Raw genomic sequence first — 18,683 nt, 5'->3', positions numbered from 1 at the left:
TACTTTTTATAAATGCTTTTTTACAGAATTTTAGCTAAATAAGTTATTTATGACAAAATGGATTTAAGATACTACCCCTTGAAGAATAAAAACTATTTACTTTTGCAATATTAATTGAAACATGAAACTAAGACAAACCAACAAAATTCACTTTATCATAACTGAAAATACAATATTAAATAAGAAAAATAAAACTCAGAAGCCTTTCCCAGTTAGTAATATATCATCTTAAAAGGCGAGAAGTATAATTAAAAACTTCTGTGTTACCATATATATCCAAGGAAAATCATTATGAACAGTTTACTTTGGTTACAAGATTCTTTTATTTTGTAAATTATACATAAACAGTAAAAAAGAAAATGCATTGTACTTTAAATATTATGTAAGGACAACATTAAAGATTTTATTTAGAGTGTATAAATTAAATGGAAAGAACCCAACAGTTTTGCTTTCAATGAATATTATAACATTAAACCAGTTAATCTACTGTTGAAATTAAAGATACCATTGTGTAATATTTAACAATTTTCTCCATTTTTATATGGGCACTAAATCATTAGTCTGATATACTTAAAAGTGATGGTGTGCCAAAATGTCTACACAATTAACATGCTAACTAAAATATAGCAATTAAAGTAATTTTTGCTATATTTAAATCTTAAATGCCACTCTACATATTAATTATAAACAAGTCCACATGGCAATTATGTAACAACAGAAAAAGAAAAGAAACATATTCCGTTTTCTTCATTCCAGCAGCAGTACCCTTACTGTGTTAATTTGTTAATTAGGTGTACTTAAATATTGCCTAATATCCTATATTGGTATGCATGCTACACCTTTCTATTTCTATCTTTTGCAAGGCACCGTACAATACATTCTCTAAGTTTTGATACTACTAACAAAGATGACATAATTCTAGGGTTAAATGCAAGTTTTTATCTGAAATACTAAATAAAATCAGTTTTAATATTTTAAAAATTTGACTGTGGGGCAAATCAAAAACTTTTACTGAAATTATGGCAAAAATGAAACTTTCTCTGTCTTCTAACTTAAAGTATATCCTTAAATTGCTGGTCAGAAAGATAAATATAGAAATCATGCTGCATGAATATATTAAAAAATGTACATGATACTGAAATTCAATTTAAAATAAAAATTAGAAAGGAAAATTAAGTTTTGAACTTTGAGAATCCATTATTTTCCATACTTGCTGCTTTATAAAATATCCTATCTTATCCACAAAACATCATAATTGAAAAGTCACTATTAATAAGGATTGTAAAATGGTCATTTTGTTTATCCAACTATGCCGTGTCTCTAACGGACCCTAATATTTAGGAAGATGCTACTTGGAGTTGTGTTTAAGGTCACGCATTATTATATAAAATCTTTGGGTTCCAGGTCAAATGTAAGTTATCATAAATTTAAATTAGAGTGTCTCATAAAAACAGCATATAGGTTCCAAAGAAATATCGGTTGATACTTTGTGGAACATTCACAAAGATTTTTTTTTAATGAAAACTTTATCGGAGTATCTCTTCGCAACGTTCTTTTGTCTGGCTATCCTCTGGTGCATTTTCTTTTTCTCTAAGGCATATCAAAACAGAATAAATTATTCTTATTTAAACATAAATTTCTATGACATTTAGCTGCAATAGCTGAGATAATCATACAAAATAGATGTGAGGTTTAGAATCATTTCGTTTGGGGGGAAATGGTAATTCTCAATAGGCTATCACTTCGTAAATATTAGAAATGTAGAACTGATTGACCTCAGGCCTCACTGATCAAATGTATCCATCATGATCGTCATCATCATCATCGTCATCCCCTTCATCCTCATCATCATCTTCAATCTCCTCTTTGTCATTCATCACGTCTTCCTCCTCACCTTCATCATCAGCCCATTCGTGCAAGTCTCCACTTGCAAAATCTCCAGAGATTTCAAAATCTATAGCTAATGAAAATAAATACTTATTTTGAGTGGTGAGTGGGATAGTTTATGAATAGGTATTAAATTCTCCCCGAAACACGAAATCAATAGCATTTTCTATTTGTTCTCCAGCTCCTTTATGTAACGAAAATAGGAAAAACCTCATTCTCTAGAAAAAGTTACGTGATAAAACTCTATTATTCGTTAAAATGTCTGTGCTCATTGCAGAACTGTGCTCTGTAAGATTTCTAGTTCAATAATACTGATCTCTGCTTAGTTTTGTAAAAGTTTCTGTCATACTTTGACTCTTACAAATCTATAATTTTTTTCTACAAGACTTTCAAGTGGGTAATTGTTCCTTAGATATTCCTAATTCCTGGAACCCACTGTTGTGTTTCCTTAGATAGGAAGGGACTCTGAACATGTGATTACATTAAGGACCTGAATGAGATGTAGGGAACGTCCTGCTTTACTCATTCGGGCCCACATTATCACTTGGTCATTAAAATCTAAGAACCTTCCCCATGTAGATTTCAAGGAAATATGATCACACAAGAGTGGTCAGAGATGTAGAATTGGTGGTCTTAGTTGCAGAAAAGTGTCCAGAAGCCCAGGACCGTGGGTGGCCTCTAGGAAGTGGAAAAGGCGAGGAAACAGTGTCCCCAAGTGCTTCAGAAGGCAGCACTGCTCTGCTGATGGGCGGAGGTTGAGGTTGGTGAGACTTGTGACCGGTTTGCGACACACAGAATTGCAAGACTGAATTAAGCCACTGAATTATGGGAAATTCATTACTATGGAAACAGCACTAACCCTGCTAGTCAGTATTTCAAAAAATATTTTAAAGTAACTATATTCTAGAGATATTAATAAGCATATCTCGGCATGTGCTTACTTTTCAAATGTAATGTCTTCATTTTGTATGTTTTCTGACACATATTTTTGTAATCTTTTGGTAATTATAAGAAACCTAATAATGTAATTCAGTGTTTATAAATGGTTGATATCACAATAGGACTCACTAAAATATCCATTTTATGCAAAGGGAATATTGCTACATAACAACTTTCTGTATTTCTCAGTAATAACATGCCAAAAAAACCCTCAGAAATAATTTCGGTTTCCTTTTGACATCATTTCCACATAATTTTTATTTGTAACATGAAAAATTAAAATTCTTTATCCATCACTGACATCAGATAATTAAAGTAATTAATAATGCAGCTATTATAATTACACTTACAAAGACATGTTATTTACATGTTAAATTATACAAATTAGCTTTTTTCCTATTTAAATCTAACCGTATTAGCTATGTCAGCAAATGAGACCAAGTTAATTAAAAGTTTTATGAAATAAATAAATATGTACTTTGAATATAAGGATTAAATGAGATTACCTTTGATGACTTACTGTTTATCTTTTCCTAAATAATCTTTGTCAGTCTAAAAAATCACATAAGGATGCATTTAAACCTTTTCTAAAATGCAAAAGTAAGCACTTTATTTTCACTTTTGACCATTTTTCCTAATCAAATCACAATCCATTAATTTCTGCTTTATGTGCAATTTTGTAATTAAAGTGCTCCACAGGATGAATAAACATCCTGATTTTAATATTGCATTCTGGAAAATTATTTCCTGAAAAATAAAAGATACACTGGTGTTCAATGTAGATTTTACTTTTTTGGTATATACTTGGACATTTATGTTCATAAATGAGAATATTAATTATAAGTAACTTTAAAAATTAAACTGCATTTTTTTCACCTAAATATAAAGAAATAAGCAATATGTTGATATAGCTGCAATTTATAGAAGGTTTTGTTAGCTTTGGTTGGTGAGTGGTGAGCTTCCATGCCCACTCAGTCACTCTGTCTTGAGATACGTACAGAAAAGGGCAAGCTGTGAGAGCATGGTATCCACTAGCTTTCAGTGACTTCCAATAAAATCAGTGACAAAAGCTTGCCTTATCTGAGGCCAAGAGGAAGAATCAAACAGCTGTTTAAGTAGGAAATCTTAAGTAATAAAATGAACACAGGCTTCAATTATTCTCCCCCAAATATCTAAACTAGGCACACGAATGTACTACAATACAGATTTTTCATGTGCTAGGACAAGTCTTCCTTCCATTCCCTCCACCCCTTCACATGGCCTAGTCTGCGCAAGGTGGGTCTTTATTAAGTGCTTTTACGAATTAGGCACTGTAGTACTTCATCCGGTGCTTGGAAAATGTTTAAAGCAAACTTTCTCCTTACCACAGTCGGCAACACCATTGATTCTGGTTCCTATTACTTCGTTTCCATATCTGTCAACACACCAGCACTGCCCGACACTGCCATGGCATTGTGTTGGCTTGTAGTAACCATCTTCGTCACACAGGGGGATGTATTGTCCTGTGAGACAAACGCACCGTCAGAAACACACGCATATATCACGAATGAGTTGAGCACCTTTCTGTAGGTGTGCACTATGCGGAGAGGGACGTAAGACATGCGTGTGGATGCCCCACCATTTTCCACACTATGTCCTACCGATACCTGGGGAAGGAAACAAGAAGTCTCTGCTGCCATGAAACTGGCACCCTCACAAGGAACTGTTTCCATTTTATGGGTTCGTATGTGGAATTAAGTAAATTAGCGTTTCAACATTTGTCACTCTGCAAAGAGCAGTTTTCCCAGAGGTTTAATGCAGAATTAAAATATGATTAATGCTATGCTCATAGCAAACCATCTGGACTACTTACTATGGTATACAAGAGCCTTCATTTTCTCATCATTGCCAACTTTTTGTTTTAATTCCAGTGTTTTTCATTTATATTTCAAGATATTTCTGTATTAAGCTACCAATTTCCTCCAAATTCAGTGCTGCTTCATCTCTTTCCACGCTGCTTCTCTTAACTGGAATCCTTTCTTCCTCCTTCTTTTAGTTTAAAGCTCAATTTAAGTGTGACCCTAATATGAAGGCTTTATCAACTGGAGGAGATACATACATATCTCTTGCACTGTAAGTGGTGAGTGTGTTCATGAGTGTGAGTGTGCTTACCCAAGCTTAAGTGTGTGTTTGCGGAGACTGTCACTGAAAACTTTCCGCACTGTGATGACCTCTACATCTGGAATGCTTTAGGTTCTTTGGGCTGTCACTGCTATATAAACCCACATACTAGTGAGAACACAGTCAAGTGGAATGAGTGGGAAAGACAATCATTTTTCTATCTCTAACACCTCACCCTGCATATATTACAATATGGTTCCATGCCTGCTTCACAAGCCAAGGTCCTGAGTTCAATCCCTGGTACCAACAAACAAACAAACAAACAAACAAAACAAAACAAAACCCTCCAACACTAGCATAAAAGTTCTAGGAGACTATAATTTTTTCTTGTCTTTCTGATCTTATTTTTTTGTATGATGAGTAAAGTTACAGTTATTTGGTAAAAGAAAAACAAATATCCAAAAGAGGGAGTAAAATATTCAATCACATGGAATCATGATTTTACTCTCAAAATGTTTCAAAGTTCTGACAGATGATCAATTCCATTTAAAAAATCAGCACCATGAGGCCCAAGAGAGCAAATCAAATAGGCAAGGCAAGAAATTAAAAGGAGAAGGTGATAAAGTAAAAACAGTCAACAAAAGGCCAATAACATGTCAATAATAAGTCAGTACATATCAGTTATAACGAGCAATGTCAGTGGCCTCAACTCACCAATCAAAAGAAATAGACTGGAAAAATGGAATAAGAAGCAAAATCCAACATTATGTTATATACAAGAAACACCTAGTACAAAAAGAAGCCCATAGACTGAAAGTGAAAAGATAGAAAACAATTCTCCATGTGACAGGAGCCCAGTAAAAAACAGGGGTAGCAATCTTATTTGCAGACAAAGTAAATTTCAAACCAAAACTGAATCTAGTATTATTGATGTAGGATGGTACTGTATCATACCTCTATGAATGTAAAATATCTAGTACCTGCTTTATGATACAGAGAAGGGACTGTGCTTTATCAGAGCTACATTTAATGATATTACTCTAGAATGTTCTCTTTCCAGATGATGATTAAGAGGCTAATAGAAAAAATGGTGCCAGGTACCACAACAGCATCAGAACTTTGCTGTTGTCTGGATATTATTCTTTTCTTTGTTTTGTTTTTTTTAATGGAATGTGCTGAATGTCTATAATTTTGTTCAGATGACTGCAGAACCTGGAAAAGCTGTTGCTGCTATCGATGCCTAACATACTATTATTAGTCTTTTTATATAAATATATATATATATATATATACATATATATATAAATTGAATTTTGGAAAACTTTAACGGTGCTGCCAACTTTGGAAAAAGTCATCCCAATTTACTGTGTTGAGTTGGCATTGTACAGAAATGGACAGCCATATTGGTCTAGAAAATTTCGTTTATTTTTTTTTTCATGTGTACATGGATAACACATCGTACTAAATATGTAAGGTCATATCTATGTGGGTTTGATTACAGAAACTAATAAAGTATTCTCTAAATAATGAAAAAAAGAATAAGATGAGATTATAAGAGCGAAGCAATTTAAATATGTTCAGGGACCATTTTCATCTCCAGAATTAAGGATTATTTTAATGTTACATCATTGCCTTTTCTCGTTTACTTTCCTTTTTAGTTTTATTTTAGGATTCCCTATTTTTAATGTTCGTACAGAGATTTCCTTAACTGAAATACCGAATAGTTTCTTTGGTGTGAAAAACTATAATAGTACACAGGATCCTAATGAGATAATTAATAATGTGAAATAGGAAGTAAAGGGCTAAAGGTGTAGGGAAAGTGGGAAGGGTGGGGAAAAGGTAATAAGGGAGAGGAAAAAAATATGAGAAACTGAAAAAATGGAAATAAAGTGTTTGTAAATGGGGAGGGGAGGAGGGGGTGAAGGGAGGGCAGGGACAAGGGGAAAAAATGAGAATCAAGACCTATTATGTAAAGGTACAGAATCCCAATGATGAATGTAATTGTATCATATACCTAGATTGTACCAATAAACCTGTGATTAGCTTCAAAAAAAATTATAATTCCTTTGTGAGATTTGAGCTACTTATCTTTTAATGAGGTTGATTAAGTACCATTAATAGGGAAAAACTGTGAATGTCTTCTAGGGATTTACAGCATCAAAAACTGAGAAAGAAGTCAACTTTCTAATTTCTACATCTTTAAAAATAACATGATTTGACATGAAATTTTCACTTATCTTTTTAGGCCAGTACATGTAGAAAGTGGAAAAGGACACTATAAGAATTACAGTTGTACTTCAGAATCCATGGCAACATGTGAATCCTACAGTATCAGCTCCTCATTTCTCAAATATGCACCATTATCCACCCAAATTATAATATTCGAGGCACTTGGTACTTCTAATAATTCCTCACCTGAGCTCCCTTCCCCTCCCCTCCTTTCCCTTCCCTTTTCTCGCTGATACTGGGCATTGGACTCAGGACCTTGTGTTGCCAGGCAGGTGTGGCTCTGCTGAGCTACATCCCCCATCCAGTAATTATTTTTAATTATATTATGAAAGGAGAGTCTTGCCTCCCAATAGGCAAGATATGCATTTCGTGTTTTAGTAACTTAAAGCCTACATTTATATAGGTTTTTAGAGTAGTAATAGAACTGAGATGACTCTAAAATTTTTTTCAGTTGAATTTGAATGACTTTTCCCATTGCATAGGACAAAATTTTGATGAGCACAGATACACTTATTTAAAAGTATATTTTGCACTTGTGAGATCTAATATAGCAACTATGTTGTAATGAATTATGAGAAACAAGACATATTACAATCTTTATCCTTAGTTATTCTGAACAAATAAAAATATTTACTGTAACACCATAAAAGTTTTTTATTTTACAGAGTAGACACTGAATTGACAATATCAAGCTATATGAAAAAATATTTTCAGCAAAAGATTGTATAATTACACAGATAGGATATCAAAATATTATATTGAGTAATGAGATCCAGAGATCAAGTTCTGTGCCATTAAATATAATGCATTAATATACATGAAAAGAAAAGCTGCATTTGTGGTATCTTACTTTGGACACTAATGGGAATTCCAGTGGTTTAATGTAAAATAAAAGAGTAGAATCATAACGAAACTGATTTCTCACAATTTACAAATTTGCTATGATTACTTGGTGCAAGTAAAATGTTATCTTTCGAATGTTTGGTGAAAACTTTATGAAAAGCTTGTACTATCATTATATTTAAGAATTTAAAATTATTCTAAATAATTTATTTAAAATTATATTAACAAGACTAAGCAATACTGAAATATAGGGAAGTGATCCCTTAATAGTCAAATATTCACATATTTCAAAGCTTTGGGTGAAATTCGCAATTATTTAACTTTCCATCTGTCCATACAAATCATATCCTAAACATGATAGTAAAAATACTAATGAAGAACATTAAAAAAAATGGGCTCATATTCTCTGAAGTACCCAGAACTACTTTTCACTCCATCTTTACACATTTTACTTTAAATAACATATTATCATAGGTACATAATATCATTAATTCATAAATTTGTAGCTACAGAATTAGAAGTTTCTGCTGATGTTTTAACTTTAGTATTGTTTAAATCTCTACTTTTAACTTAATAACTTGCAAGATGAACATTATATTAGGGTAATAAAAAAGACATAATATCTTTCAATAGGAGAGGTAATGAAAGTAAGTTTAATAGCTTTCAAAAAGTTCATAAATTTTGTGACTGAAATTTAGTGCAGTCTATCTTTGTTGGATTAATATTGATTTTATGTTGCTGTTTCCCTGGGGTTATTTATGTAAGCAATAAAGCCTTCAGAAGAATGAGCTATTACTCACCCAGGAGCTTCTTTACCCCTTGTCGCTTTTGAATATTGCTGAGCTCCGTCTGGCAAGGTGGGTCTGCAATAACATTAAAAATGTTACTTCAAGGATTCCAGTTAAATAAAGAATGTGTGCTTTGTATATTGTCAAAACCTCAAAATTCCCTGTATTATTTAATCTCAATTCATATATATAACGATGTATATATATACTTACTTGAAAAGGGTTCATTGCATTTTTATTCACAGTACAAAAACTTGCTCTTACTGATACAGAGAAACTGCATTATAACTACTAAAATAGCAAAATCATAAAGAAGTTTCTATTGTCCATGACTGGATCCTGTTAGGGAAAATGTAAGATAAAGTTCGTTCAAAGTTTTTTGAAATTCTTTAATATACAAGCTTCAAAATATTGAATTATGAAATGGCACGAGTAATGAGCACAGAGGGATCGGAGCCCATGTCTCATAACTTAACATCTGAGATCAAAACCATCTCACCTTGCAGAGTCTAAAATGCAAAGAAGAAATTTGTTTAAGAATCACGAATAGTTAATGAGTTGATTTGCTCCACCTTAAATTGCCCTTTGTTACTTCTCTAATTTTACGAATCTCTTATACCAAGTACTAAAGGTGTAGGACTCAGGATGGATTGCATGAGCTTATAAAATAGATGCATAGCTTTTCAGGATATGATATCTTAGAAATGAAAGGAAATATTCTAGCTGAAGTTTCAGTATTAAAATCATTTGTCTTTTTCTATAGGCAAGTTATTATAAGGCAGAAGAGACATATGTTATATACTCACTATATAAAATTCAAGGTACATGTGACTCTGATTTCTGAATGGTGACCTTACAGAATAAACCTATTGGTCCTACAAGTTCCGCATAAGGGTACATTTTAGTATTTAAAAAGAAATTTTAACCAGCTAGTCGGTTGACTACATAAAATATGACTGAAATTATATTCCTGTTACTATTTATGAGCTACTTCTATAACTCTAGTCTTTTAAAATTATTTTTCTCTTTATAAACATTCTATTTTTATTAATGTCAATTTTCATATACTTCTTTAGTTTCTTTTTCTACTTTCCAATACGTACTGTACCCAGACTATTTACCTACCATTCCTTTCTCAACTTTCTTGAGATCAACTTTTTTGAGTATTTACGTATAATTTTAAGTGTTCATGCATGAAAAACAAAAACATGCTATGATGACACACACATAAATACTAAAGTGCAAGTGTCAGCATAACAAAATACTATATGTCGTTTTACTGAAATTTACCTGGATTCAGTACCTGCTCATTATTTGAATTATGTACATGTATACCATTCATTAATACTACAACATAATTATAGTTTACTAGGATTGTTTAAAAACCTAGAAAGCATAAATATAACATAGCAAACATATGTGTTTATGTGAGTAAAACATAAAATAGTTAAAGGAAATATCCTTTTTAAACTTTGCTTAAAGAGATTTATTTGTAGGCTACTCAACTAATCCTGTTGACATATCAGTTATCAATTTATGGATAATCATTTCATCTTTAATTGCTAAATATGTAAATGTAACTGGTGTAATAAAATATCCTATACAATGTATTCATGTTTCCATAGGAAATGAGATTAATCAATGCAGGTTAAAGTAACTTGTTAATTCATTTAGCTAAGTTTTTTTTGTTTGTTTGTCTGTTTTGCTACTGGGTATCGAATTTGAGACCTTGCACTTGTGTGGCAGGGGTGGTGCCACTGAGCTAAATCCCTGGCACTCTGTCTAAAATTTTTTTAAAGCAATGGCAAAATGTATGCCTAAAATGTACCAATACTTTTTGTTTTTGGGTCCCGGGGATCGAACCCAGGTCCTTGAGCTTATGAGGCAGACGCTGGCACCACTGAGCTTAATCCCCAGCGCCAATAAAATTACTTTTAAAAGGCGATGGCAAAATGAAAAATAGATTATACTCGGGATTATGGAAAGCTTTCTTGAATGGGAAGTGGAAGAAGAGATGGAGGGAGAGGAGGAAACTGAAGGGAAAAAGTGGACGCAGAGCTTCGGCTCCGTTTCTCCCTTCTTCGGAAGGCAAGCAGGCATGTGAAGGAGTAGGGAGGGCGTAAGCGGAGCAGATGGAAAAGCACTGAGATGTGTTATGTATGCGCAGCAACTCCACACGATAAATGGAATCTTTATGTATCGCACACACGTACTAATAAAAAATATTTTTAAAAAAAGCAGTGATGACAGTAATGAGTGTATCACATTAAACTGATTTCCAGTGTTTTTCAAATTAATATTAAAATTACACACAACATTGTTTCCTTCGGTCCTCCAAATTTCTCCATGAGTCTTTTAGGTATTTCCCCCATGTATTTTAAATATAAATTATAATTCGATTATTTCCAAGTGTATACACATTTAGTTTTCCTAATTAAGAAGTTTGTAAAGTCCAGCATCATTTTAAATCTTCTCCCCTCACTTGTTCCGGAGTATTGAAAAGTATCTTGCAGACATATAACAATACATAACAAAAATTAAACAAAGATAAAAATCTGGTCATATAGATAATTATATTTTAATATGTACACTTAAATCATGTATATTCTAAAGACGCTCAATATTTCTCATGCAAATTTTATTGTAATACACACTTGCTTTGCCAATGCATCTTTGAAAAGCTCAGCTATTTGAGAAAGTTGCAAGACCAGTCAATTTAAAATAAAATGAGTAAAAATAACTTTATGGTGAATGCTGTGGTTCATTCAGCTCATTTAATAAAATCACAAAATAGAACATTAAAATTCCACAGTATAGTGATAAAAAACCCATTTATTTTACACCACAGGCAAAGTAGATAGCAAATTAATTTTAATGATTACTTTTAATATCTATGTTCTCATATCTCTGTGTGCTTCTTGGTGGTTCATAATGGAAACTATAATGAAGTACATTAATATAAAATATTAATTACTATTTTCATTTTCTTTAGCAAATTTGCATCTTTATCGGAGTTATTTTTTCAACATGCTACTTATTTGCTCTTTTATTAAACAGTCAAGTTAGAGAAAATTCTCAACACGAATGGGACGTAGCGTCCTTTCATCATAATGCAGTAGATAAGATCTGAAAAGCAGCTCAACTATTTGCCCCCATAGGTACCTCATCTTTTACCTTGCTGTCTCTGGAAGCAGTAGCACCATTCATTGTTTGATATCAAACTGTCCTTGTATGTGTCACAAGAATTGAAGAACGCCTTAGTGCACTGTTCATTCTTATCAAGGTAAATGCTGCCTAGCTCTGACTGGTCCAACAGCAGGTCGTAGTTTGTATCGAGTCTGTTAAACATCCAGCCAAGTGAGTCCTTGCATATTGGCAAAATGCTTGTATCGAACCCTAAAGGCAAAGACAAAAAACGATTAGCTAAATATGAAAAATGGTGTCATCCGAAAGCGAAGCAATACAAATGTAGTCAGTATAGGTCTACAATATAGATACAGTCCTCCTGGGTCAGAGAGTAGGGCTTAAATACATCTTGAGTAATTTGTTTCAAAGTAAAGTGCATATAGTAATATTTACCTTTTAGAATATTATGAGGACAAATTGGCTATAAAGCATCAGGTACTACTTAGTAATTCATCCAATAGCTGCCTCTATTATAATTATGTATTATTTACATTTTATTGTTCAAGATTTTACTAATATTTCATGATAAATCCTTTATCAGATTATTATATAATATTCTTACATGCTATCACTCAATAGTAATGTCATATTGCAAAGAATTAAAATTAATTTTAATTCAAATAAAGATGCCACTTTCACAAAAGCATAAGTAACATCGAATAACCAATACAAAAATATATTTGTATAGTATATCTTTGTCTTTGTAGAACTAGGATGACTGTAATATTTCACATAAACTTTTTGAGCAGAGAAAGAATAAGCTTCATGTATTACAAATAACTCTGTGTTATGATACCCTAAAGGCAATTTTCACAATCACAAATGTGTTACAATGGGAGGCAGTCAAGTGCACTAAGTGGGAGTAGTTACAGGGAAATGACAAGCTGGATTTGTACTAAAGTACCACAACCCAATATGGGTAAGTCACAGACAACACTGAGCTCAGTGTACAATAGCATCAGATGGAGTATGGCTGTTTTGAGCAATTATAAAGTAATCCAGAATCTAAAAAAAAAGACACGTACCTCCAAGAAGCCAAGGGAGATCAGTCATTCTTACCCATGGCAAACACCCACTCCATATAAGTTGATATTAACTCAGTTAAATTTTTTAACACACTGCTAAAAACTGAGTGTAGGTCACCACCACAGTAAACAAAAGGAAACCACAAAAAGGAGAAACCATCCCTATTAACTGCCATTTCCCCCAGTCTTCAGTGAGTACTCTCTAAAAAGACAAGGAAGAAAAAGAGAATCAAGGAGTCCCACCAGAATAGCAAAAGTAGACGTGAAAAGGGTACATCTATTTTCTCTGTATGGAACAGAGTAGCAAAGTCCTAGGGAAGAGCCAGATATTATGTCATTGAGCAGAAAAAGGTAAGAATCTGCTCGTTCCAGGGAAAAAGAAAATAATTTTTAAAAGCACTGTGCCTGGGAAAGATCAAAGAGAATATCCTAACGGTAGACCATTCGAGAATTCCTACTACTGACAGTGATAGAGGATTGTGGAGAAAGAGGAAGAGAAAGAAGAGGAAGAAAAAAAGCACGTTTAAGAGCTATGGGAAATTATCAAATAGTTTAACAGAGAAGTAATTAAGTGACATAAGGAGAAGATGAAATGAAAGTGGAACACGGAAAATATTTCATAGATTAATGAGAAATATCCCAAAGTAATGAATGAATCAAACCATAGATAAAAATCTTAGAGGACACCAAACAGGATAATGAATCAACCAACAAAGCAAATAATTAAACAGAACCTGGACATATTATAGTCAAATTAATCAAAACCAGTAATAGGAAGAAAAAAATTAAAGCTTCTAAAGCAAAATACATGTCCTTCTAGAGGTTCAAGGGAGAACATAGCAAAGATAAAACCATGTAAGTAGGAACAGAAGACTGACAAGGATTCCATGCTGGAAGGAAAATAAAGCTCTCTATCCAGAATTATTTTTTAAAAGAAATAAGAGACGCCATTTTTAGAGAAAAGTAAGCATGAGTTATAAAAATATTTTTAAAATGGGCTTCTGCACAGAATACATAATCTAGGCAGAAATTTTGCTCTACTGAAAATATTAAAGCCTAGAAATAGCATCAGTAAATATACAAATTCAAATTTTTATTTCAAATGGTTTTAGCATAACTTAATGTTTAGTTCAAAATTTTAACGTACTGTTTATGAATATACCAAAGCAAACATTGTCAAAAAAGGCACAGAACCTCAGAGAAATAGGGAGTTGTGTGTCTTTATATTTATATAATGGTAAAAATATTTAAAGTTCCAGTGGACAAATTAATTTTGTGCTTAAAAAAATCCTCAGGCAACCATTAAAATACTTAAAATACAGATAAACCCCTACACATACAAGGTTAAATCATAAAATATAATTGTTCCAAAACAAGGCATCATAAGAGAGAAAAATGGCAGGAGTGAAAAATATATAAATCAACTAGAATGTAGACTGCATTAAACCACTTCAAAAATTAAACTGAATATAAATGATCTGAACATATCAGGTAAAGTTTCAAAAAATGTTAGATTAATCCGGATTAAAGAAAACAAAGAAAGTTTTCCTCAAGGAAGAAAAAAAAAGTGAATAGTGGCTAGGCTAGAACAAGGTGTCATGAATGTGCTAATGAAAAGAAAGCCAGTCTGAACATATAAATAATAAATCTGACTTCAGAATAATAAATATGACCATGTTGAAATAGAACATTATATAATGATAAAAACTTTCATAAGCAGACACAATGTCTCTGAATATGTAATGCACATAAAATGTCTCAAAATACCTAAGGTAAAAAATCTAAACCTAAGTGAGGAATAGTCAAGCCCTTAATTTCATTTGCAGATTTCCATACCCTTCCATAAACAAGCAGCACAAGAAGTAGACAGGTGAACATAATGCTATAGAAGATCTGTACAACATTATCATTTATTATTAGATTGACATAATTTATATCGATAGAAAAGTCCAACAGACACTAGGTCATAAAATAAACCTTAGCAATTTAAAAGAACCATACAAAGAAACCATACAAAGTATCGTACAAGAAAGAAAAATTACTGCATTAGATATCATTAGCAGTACAAAGTTAAATATATATATATATAAATATATATATCTCATGAAAAAATATATAACACATATACAATAAACACATATATACCTTGAAAAATAAAATCCTGCCTTGCAACAATAACCTGGGTTGAATGATTGCAAGGACACAATTTTAATTCAAGAGGGAATATAATTTTTAATAAAACCTTGGAAACTTATTTCTTATTAATGAATTGTATCAGTTTTTGTTTATTGTTAACCAGTGAATAATATCCAAAATTAGAGATGTAACTTTAACTTAATTGTACAACACAGAATTATGCTAATAGTAAAAACTAATGGAATTCATCAAATACTCATTGGTATATTTTTACGTAGCTATATGAACATGTGCTCTCAACTGATGACAAAAGTTGTAATTTGTTTAATCACTGATAATTCATATTGTAAAGGCTGTCCCTGTTTAGAAAAATTCACACAGCCTTAAAAATGTATTAAATCCACTTTAATCCTTATCTACAAATATATTATAAATAGAAAAATATACCTGGTAATTTTTCAACACTGCAAAATTTAATATAGCAATGGTCGTGCACACAATTCAAAATGAGGGACATAAAAAATCCAATGGAAGTCCGTGTTTTCGCCTACTCATGGCAATTGCTTTAATGCTTTGGAAAAGTGCACATGTATGGTTCAGAGCACAAAGGCCAAGGTATACTATTCACCCCTATGATGTGGTAGGATTTTTTTTATTCATTGACTTTATTGGTACATCTTAGGCATACGATGTGACATTCATTATTGGGACCTTGTACCTTTATATGGTGTATCTTGGGTCTTATATTTCCCCCCATCCTCCCGCCTTCCTTTCAACCCCTCCATACCTCTATGTATGAAGACTTTCCATTGTTTCCTTTTCTCATGTTTATTTGTTTCTCTTCTTACCTTTCCCCTACCCTCTCCACCTCCCTTCCCCTTTGGACCTGGATCTTGAAGCAAGTGCATAATCACTGTACAAGAGTCACTTTCAAGATTAACCAGTTATTATCTTCTGTCATATAAATGCATTGTGGCCAGCTTTTCAAATTTAAATATATATATAGATATATATATATATCTATCTATATATATATATATAGATAGATATATATATATATTGAAAGAATATAGAGGTCAGGTTTTTGGGAGAAAATTCCTACGGAATGTACAATAAGATGATACACACTCTAAAGTCTATATAGAAAATAAATAAAATCCAAATAAAAATATAGTAAGCAAATACTTGAAAAACAATGAAGCTTTCTAAGATGAGATGAATTAGACATTAATAAATAAGCACGCTACCACATACTGTGTATACTATGCTTTCATTCACGTTAAAAGATGTCACTGTCTTCCATGACGGCACATGCTTGTAATTCCACCACTGTGGGAGGCTGAAATAGGAGGATTGTAAATTTGAGCCCAGCCTGAAAACCTTAGCAACTTAGTTTCTCAAAATAAAAATAAAAATAAAGTATCATTGGGTTTGAGACTCAGTTTAAAATCCCTGGAGACAATGCCCCCATACCCCAAACTAGAGTTACATGAGTATATACATTTTATAGAAATGAGGTACAACTGGAAAAGTATATGTAGGCTGCTAACAATGTTTACCTCAGGATGGAGGGGAAGGAATGGATGGAGCTGGCGACCGGATACTGTTTTCTTACATTTTCACATATTATTTTTGACAATAACCATATATTTATTATGCAATTAATATATGGATCATGAAAAAATTAAAATTGAAATATACAAAGTTAAATATATTTTCTTCCCACGATACTTTGAAAATAATTTAACACTCATTAGTGTCTCAAAGGATTCATCATAAAATTAATTGCTTTTTTATTGGCCAGCATGTAGTTCAGGGAGAGCTGTGGCCCAGACTTTTATCTGCATATTAAGCAACTAATGATAATTGTGCTTTTGACTTAGTTTGTTTATTTTTTATTTATACCTTCCCCTTGGTTTTAGCTACTAGCTCTTGATAGTTTCAAGACTCCTATTATGCAAACATGCAAGGATTTTATATATGACTCATTGGCATTGGAGAAAAATTCAATAATTATGCATGTATTATAACTGACAATGTATGAAGTACATGATTGCAATGTGAAGTTTTTCTTGGCCTGCCTGTTAGAGTTTTTTTGGAGAAGCAAGTTGTTTCACATTTGTTTACCAGGTTTAGCTGGCTAATTGAAAGTGCTCTGAACATCCCACCTCTTTAAATTTGGAAAGTAAAATATTCATTTTGTTGAACACAAATTGCAAATAAAGTTTACAATCTTTCTCACCAGTGAGAAACACAGATATTCCTCATTTAATGTTTTAACCTCTGTTTAGACTCATGACCAAGTCCTGCTGCTTGGATTACAATCCACTACTTGGACTTACAACCGTAAGAGTTATGCAAATAAAAGCAAAGTCCTTTGACAATTTATTTGTTCTGAATCTTGTAATGTGCACGCTATATACAATTACTCATTTAGCAACCAATTCATTTAACAACCTGGTTGCTGGACTGGAACTCAGTCATTAAATGAAGAGCACCTGTATCCCATAGTATTTTAAGCAAGTTCATAAAACATGTTATGCAGATAAACACAGCGTTATGAAAAGACAAATGTCTTCGTATGAGGTTGTTTGTTTGCCTCAATATCTGAGGCATGCATGATTTGCCTATTTTGATGCAGACAGAGTGATTTGGAGAGCAGTCTTAGGAGACCTGTTGATCACATGACAAGGGCAGAACAGCTGTGCCAAAGGGCCAGAAAAATTTACCAGTGCACTCTTTATTGAGCTCCTATCTAAGCTCTATTTGCTTCCAATGGTTCCTCAGGTGATAATAAAACTGATTCATCTGGAGTTAGGTAAATTCTCAAATACAAAGAAACTCTTTAGAAGTGATGCTACCTTTGAAACTTTTGGATATGTAGAAATGTCTAAAGTCTTCGGGGCGTACACATTTTCTCAAGTGTTACATATATATATATATATATATATAAAACACATGCACACACACTTTTGAACCATACGAAAAAACTGAACTACTAATTAGCACCATTATTCTTTGCTCTGATTGTTTTATGTGTTTCTTTTTTGTTTTGCTCTCCTAATAATAGCTAATGTCCTCCTTTACTACACACTGTATATGTCTTTCTACCCTGCAAGGTATTTACTGCAGAGGCAGACAGAGCAGTGGCTCTATTTGTGCCGTTTCACTGTCAAGAATATCCGGCATTTCCAATGATTTTTACACAGGCACGCAGGTTCACGGTTCTGTGCTACCTTATTAGCCGTATTTCAGTTTCGCTGGTCTCTAGCAGTGACCTGCAGAAGCTGCTTCAGGCATGAGCCAAAACCACACATTGAAAACACAGCTTCCAACAGTACCAACTGTGTGATCAGTGTGACCTTGACGAATGCGGGGAAGCGGCTGAGACGTCAGTGAGGGCAAGTGAGGAAGGACAGGGATAGATGCTTTATTGACCTGCTGGAGACCGCATCTGGACTGCATCCGTTTTGCAGTCATGGCTGTTGATGAGCACTTTCTACATCACTGCTGTATCATAAGACATCCAGGATTTTCTGAATCATTTTCA

At 32.8% G+C, this 18,683-nt stretch overlaps 1 protein-coding gene across 6 annotated transcripts in view; it reads right to left on the bottom strand.

The window, feature by feature from the left end:
* Positions 1 to 1,775: 1,775 nt before the first annotated feature.
* Positions 1,776 to 18,683, bottom strand: part of Spock3 (SPARC (osteonectin), cwcv and kazal like domains proteoglycan 3) — a 381,013-nt gene continuing 364,105 nt past the window's right edge. For all 6 annotated transcript variants that reach the window (XM_010629857.3, XM_010629856.3, XM_033765453.1 and 3 more), the window contains 4 exons: positions 11,961 to 12,182; positions 8,799 to 8,861; positions 4,191 to 4,328; positions 1,776 to 1,960 (listed from right to left, as the gene is read on the bottom strand). In XM_010629857.3, coding sequence (XP_010628159.1) covers positions 1,791 to 1,960; positions 4,191 to 4,328; positions 8,799 to 8,861; positions 11,961 to 12,182 — 593 coding nt within the window. In that variant the 3' untranslated portion in view covers positions 1,776 to 1,790. The remainder of the gene's footprint in view (positions 1,961 to 4,190; positions 4,329 to 8,798; positions 8,862 to 11,960; positions 12,183 to 18,683) is intronic.

Source organism: Fukomys damarensis, unplaced genomic scaffold, assembly GCF_012274545.1.
Source record: "Fukomys damarensis isolate Sample0158 unplaced genomic scaffold, DMR_v1.0_HiC HiC_scaffold_18, whole genome shotgun sequence".
Lineage (NCBI taxonomy): Eukaryota > Metazoa > Chordata > Mammalia > Rodentia > Bathyergidae > Fukomys > Fukomys damarensis.
The sequence above is the reverse complement of the archived record's forward strand: the minus strand, read 5'-3'. Positions and strand labels throughout refer to the sequence as shown.